Genomic DNA, 5,810 nt, shown 5'->3' with positions numbered 1-5,810 from the left:
TAAAACAGAAAGCTCCGTGTGGTTTAGTTCTAAATGACCACGCCCTAAAGTCCACGTGCTGAGACAAGCCAGACCTACAGACTTAAAGGGACAGAACATTCTGTAATTTACTCACGCTTATGTTGTTCCAAACCAGCATAACTCACATGTGCACAAGAGGAGATATTACTCAGAATATCAATTTTTATTTCCAAATAATGAAAATGCTAAGCTTAAAAAAAAATCATATGGGTTTAAGTTAAGAGATTTTAAACGTGTGGAGCTGTAGAGACAGCAGATGGAAAACATTAGGGTTTCAGAATTTATTTAATTTAATGTACATGTGAAAAAATATTCACCCACACAATTATACACACTAATTTCATAAAAATATACAATTGTGCAAATAGCATCACATACAATCAACATTTAACATGGGATTTACAGAATAACACTGGAAATGGATGTACACTGAAATATTTATGTAATCAGAAAAATCTATTTGGTAAATACTCAGGATCGGGAGTATGGATTGCATTCCCATATTCTTGCTAGGTTTGCCTTCTTAGTATTCACAAAGATAAACTGATCTGGGATATGCCAATCATACAACAAAGCAAAACACAAATTAAGCAGAAAACCTGATCTACATGTGGACACAACACTTGATGAAGATACATCCCACAAATTTGCGCTCTCCATTAATTACAGTCAAAATGTGAAACAAAAATAACTTAGTGCTGTGGTTATGCTTTACAAAAGACCTTTATATGCAAATTCCTTAAATATATTATTAACAATAGATCATTCATTGATAAAGACACATTATTAATGATAAAAAAACTGCATGAGTAACCATTTAAAATGTACTTCTAACAGATCATTAGCTTAAAGAGCAAGGCAACAATTTTAGGTCAATTTGCAACAAACATTTTCTTTAAATGTAGAGTTTTCCTAACAAAAAACAAGTTCAAATCTCTGTCAATCCCCGTATCAGTGACAACTGGTAGTAATCGTGACTGTCATCATTCCTATGCTCAGATAACAACTTTTCTGAGTTTTCTAAAACAACAACCGCCATAAACACAGACTCGCTGAGCAAGATTAAGGTGGAAACTATGATGTACAGAACCCTTGTCTTCCCTCTCTCTTTCTCACAAAGAGTGATCAGAAACAACATGCATGCCAAACTGCATGCACACAGGGATGCACGGTTGCACTTGGCCTTAGTAGCATGGCCTTGAATGGAGAGAAGCAAGGGTTAACACTCTAGCTTTCAATTAAGGATAAGTATCGGAGACTCTACTCTTCTTCCCTCAGACTGCGCCTTTGCACTCGCTCATAAAAGAGCAGATATGCGCTGGAGGAGAGAGCCTCCTGGAGGCTGGCTTTCCTCACCGAATCATCAGACACCCAGAGCCACTGGGAGCTAAAAGGAGATGTTCCTCGGGGAGTGGCAGGGCAGCGGCGGTAAGTGACAAAATGTCCAGAGTGCATGTCGCCGTGGTGAACCAGGACGGCCGTCAAGCGGAAGAGGTACTCTGAGGCGCTTGAGTGAGACAATAAAAGGTTTACACAATTTTTAAATGGGTTACATTCCCTGAAAATATTTTCAGTTTAGAAGCAGTTTCAGACTAAATCAAAGCACATATTCTGGCTCTTTATAATAGCATGCATCTATCACATAAACATGTCTCTACCTGTAGTCATAAGTGAGGTTGAGTTGTGAGCTCAGTCCTGGTGAGTGTAGAAAGACGGAGGGAAAGGTTCCATTGGACAGTGGCTTATTGTTGTTACAGTGTTCTGAGTCTGCAAATGAAACTGAAATTTATCTTTAGACACATCTTTTTTTTGTATATATCTAATAAAAAATAATATCATTGATTATTAATCAATTCATTATTATTTTTATTATGCAAAATAGCAAAAATATTTGATTGGTATTTTAGTACCTTTATCTGGAGTATATCCATATTTACAAATCCCAACAAAACCATCAGCTTTGAAATTAGTTTCAATCAGGATCCTCAAAAAATTATATTTCATATATATTCTATAGAATTGTATTTAAAATAATAATAATAGCAGCATTAGCAATTATTATTACTATTATTATTATCTTTGGATTGCAAGAATATTTCACAGATGAAACCTTTATATGGAGTAAATCCATATTCACAGATCTAAAACGACAGCATCACATAGCCACTGGAAAAAGAGTTCACATCTCTTACCAACACCATTAGCAATGGTTTTGTCTTTTGGGTCTACAGCAGCTTTGGCAGATACGGGTTTATTTATTCTGCTGGTGCTCGGGAGGTTCTGACCAGCAGTACAATGTTTGTATCGATCCAGAGACAAATATTCTGTAAACTGAACATGCTCTTGTCTCTTAATGGGAGTGCCCTCTTTAGACCAAGTCAGTCTCTGCAAATGGATGCAGAGGCACTGAGGCAACTAAAGGTGAAAAGAAGCACACACAAAACGAACGAACAGGAGATTAATGAAGAGTGCTGTTACGCTGTCAATGTTTTGAAAAGGTTGCTGGTCTGGATGAAGGAATAACAACAATCATATCTACCTTTCCGAGTTTCAGCTGCTTGACAAATGTCGTCCTCTGACTCTCAAGGACTACTCTATTGACAAGCTCTCCAGCCTGTTGCTATAAAGAGACAGAGAGAATCAGCTTAGTAATGCTCTGAAAGGTCAACAAATAAATGAGGTACAGTGGTACTAAAGCTAAACATCTACCATACCTTGGTACAGTTTTCACACTCCACGTCTTTGATGGTTTCAGAGGAAATGAAATGCTGTAGACACTGGTCCAAAGTAACTGGTCGGCCCTGAAAGAATGATACACGTCAGGCAAACTATACACAAATTTTTGTCTGTAAGACAAGGCAATATGACTTCAACAGTCATATTTTAACGTAGGTAATAAATATAGAATGCTATTCTACGCATTTGATTGGGTTTTAGAGAGCAAGTTTGCTTACCCACTTTACTGACGGGATAGAAAGAGACAAGCTGTCGAAAGAATCATAGTGCACAGGACTCTGAAATAAACAACAGATAGGGTTAACAATGTCATTGTTTCAATAATTTAAATCATAAATATATGTTAAATCTAAAAAGTCCGTTTGAAATGTAATACAAAAAAAATCTGAAAAAGGTCACCTGCTGCTCACAGCGTTTACAAGCCATATAACTTGTTAACCGCCCATGAAAAGGGTGTCGGGACCTCCATAAACTTGGAATGGGATGTAGTGGGCCTGATCATGAAAAATATAAATTACTAAATGCTCAAAAAAGAAAAAAAATGTTTGAAGAAGAACATTTTAATTTACCTCCACTTCTGCAGCTTATGTTTTTCTCTTTGGACTCAACAGATTTCTATAATAATTCACAGTAGGGTCATGAAAATGTCTATGGATCCTGTCTAATTATAAACTCTTTAGTTTACATCTATATTTTGGGTCCTAATACTGCATTCATGGGGACTACTCATCTTTACCTCCAGGGTTTGCATGTCGAACAGGTGAGCTACTCTGGGTTGACGTTCTCGTTCCTCCTCTAATGATGATGTGAGAACATGAAAGAGCTCATGAGCATCCTGTAGAAAAAAAGCCAAATACAATACAAAGTTATGTTAATGACTTTTTAAAACTCCAACATTTCAGTTAGTTTTAGGTGAACTATCCCTTTAAAAAAAAAAGCTAGAATAACTGTCAAATATGCAACTGCATTGTCTTTGAAAACCTCTTACCTGTTCCTCAAAGGAGCTGATGTGCCATCTGTAAAGTCTGAGAGCTTCTAAAAGGTCTCCCGCATCTAAAACGTCATCTTCTCCAGGATCGTGACTCGACAGGGCTGTCCAAAGGAGGGAAGATGGAGAGATCACCCTGTTAGTGTGCAATAATATTTTGTGAATTTATACTATTGGTTAGTGAATGGGAAATAACCTTTAAGCAACTGCATCAGAGATCTGGACAGATGAGTCTCTCTCTCAGTTCTCTCCGGATGGACGCTGCTCTCATTTGTGGAGTCCTCAAGCCATCTGATGAAGGAAGGACATGCTGCCAGGCCCTGGAGAAGTGAGTTCATAAAGCATGTGTTCCCCAGATTAAGCAGACCAGGAACCATACCTGCGAGGGAAATTAGACGTTTAATAGTAATAATAACAATAATAGTAATAATACATCATATTATTATTATTATTATTATTATTATTATTAAGTAGACCAAGAAGCATACCAGTGAGTGAGAGAAATAATACATTTAAGAGATGAATCGTCAAAACACATCTGCAATCTCTATAGCGGTCGCTATATTTATATTATAACACAACTTTGAGCCTTGTTACTTTCATAAATAGGTTACTTTTATATTGTATACGTCTGAACATTAAGAATATATGTTTTCATTTGTGAAAAGCAAATTCACAAAGTGCAGTGAAGATACAGTTCATGACATGTAAACTAAGATTAATAGTTGCCCCTTTACACATACTGTTTCCACAGGTATCGACATCACAAAACTAGCAACTATAACTGCACAAATGTTTCTAATACAACGACTGAAAGAGTGACAGCAAACGCGTATTTCTCTCTTCTGACCAGATGTGATCACTCTCCTCATTTTAATTTTTTTAATTTTGGTAAAGGCATGGAAATTGCAAGGGGCAGAGGCAGGTAATGCTTTCATTTATGTATAAAGATTACAAAGGCAAATAATAAATAATTTAGAATAAACACTGCTTTTACATTCTATAAAAATAACAGTTGTCAAATTTAATTTAATGGTGACTTCAAACTTACGCTGAGATTTTAAATCACAGAGAAAACAGACAACTCACCTTTTTTCTTTTTCTTCCTGTCTGAAATTGGCCCCCATAGTACATAGACTCCAGCAGCCATGGCAGCAGCTATTCCACCAATTACACCCCAGTTTTTAATCATCTTGTTCCTGAAACAAAGAAAGAAGAAAAAAATTATAAAAATAAGTGTTTTGGTTGTATCCAACACAGACAAGTGCATAGAAATGAAGTGAAGTTAAAGAGCACATGTACAGATCATCACATGTAGTCTGATCACAAACAAACCAGTGACAGACAGCAGACTAACGTTACTTCTGACCTTGACAGCTGTGTTTGCATTAAGCCTGGCTCTCCAGCAAAAGCCATCATTTCACAACAGACTGTTTTAGAGAAAAGTGGAACATACAAAACCAAATCTCATGCTCATATTAATCCTGAATGCTGAATCGAAGCTTTCAGAATCATTAAATACCTATAAATGGTATTTTACAGACAGATGGGGAAGTTTTAATAAGCTACTGCTGGCTGTCAAGCTATTAAAAATCCGCCGATTACATTTATTACAACATTTTTGTTTACTGGATCTATAATAGTTAAAAGTACAAAAAAGACAGATCCGCTTGTTCATTCATTTGTGATGATCAGTGAAATACAAACACGGCGAAGCGAAAGTCTGCCGGCCTTCAATGCTACAGCTGCCACAATCTTTTCTGCCTTTCCTACGTCTATCTGAGCTACACCGATACAATATTCATTAAACAGTCATTTCACACGGTTTTTATACAAACTCCAACCTTGCAGCAGTTCCAGTGCGTAAGAACTCTCGAACAAGCTTGTCTGTAGCTCCCTGTTTGCACCAAGGCATATTTCACTGCGCCCGCATGTGCGGAACTAAACATGGAGCATTGTTCCGCGACGGACCTTCCGCGGAGCAGGACGAGTCTCGATGCCGTGACCGGAAATGATGAAAGGCTGAGAAAGCACGAAAGCAGCAGGCGCGTCCCAAATCGCGTAC

The 5,810-nt window shown here is 37.3% G+C and overlaps 1 protein-coding gene across 2 annotated transcripts; it reads right to left on the bottom strand.

Annotated features, from left to right (window-relative positions):
• Positions 1 to 287: 287 nt before the first annotated feature.
• Positions 288 to 5,791, bottom strand: LOC128012942 (ubiquitin carboxyl-terminal hydrolase 30). Of its 2 annotated transcripts, none has more exons than XM_052595553.1 (13): positions 5,590 to 5,791; positions 4,835 to 4,944; positions 3,942 to 4,124; positions 3,746 to 3,849; positions 3,494 to 3,592; positions 3,327 to 3,372; positions 3,157 to 3,251; positions 2,976 to 3,035; positions 2,736 to 2,822; positions 2,561 to 2,641; positions 2,214 to 2,436; positions 1,680 to 1,800; positions 288 to 1,528 (listed from the first exon to the last, which is right to left on the bottom strand). In XM_052595553.1, exons 1-13 carry the CDS (start codon positions 5,658 to 5,660, stop codon positions 1,282 to 1,284), a joined length of 1,527 nt encoding a protein of 508 aa, XP_052451513.1. In that variant the 5' UTR covers positions 5,661 to 5,791; the 3' UTR covers positions 288 to 1,281. The 2 variants fall into 2 exon arrangements, with proteins under 2 accessions (XP_052451513.1, XP_052451517.1); XM_052595557.1 differs by having other exon boundaries at positions 1,680 to 1,788.
• Between the last annotated feature and the right edge of the window lie 19 nt (positions 5,792 to 5,810).

The sequence above is a fragment of the Carassius gibelio genome, chromosome A5 (genome assembly GCF_023724105.1).
Source record: "Carassius gibelio isolate Cgi1373 ecotype wild population from Czech Republic chromosome A5, carGib1.2-hapl.c, whole genome shotgun sequence".
Lineage (NCBI taxonomy): Eukaryota > Metazoa > Chordata > Actinopteri > Cypriniformes > Cyprinidae > Carassius > Carassius gibelio.
Note: the sequence above shows the minus strand (reverse complement) of the source record. Positions and strands in the feature narration are given on the sequence as shown.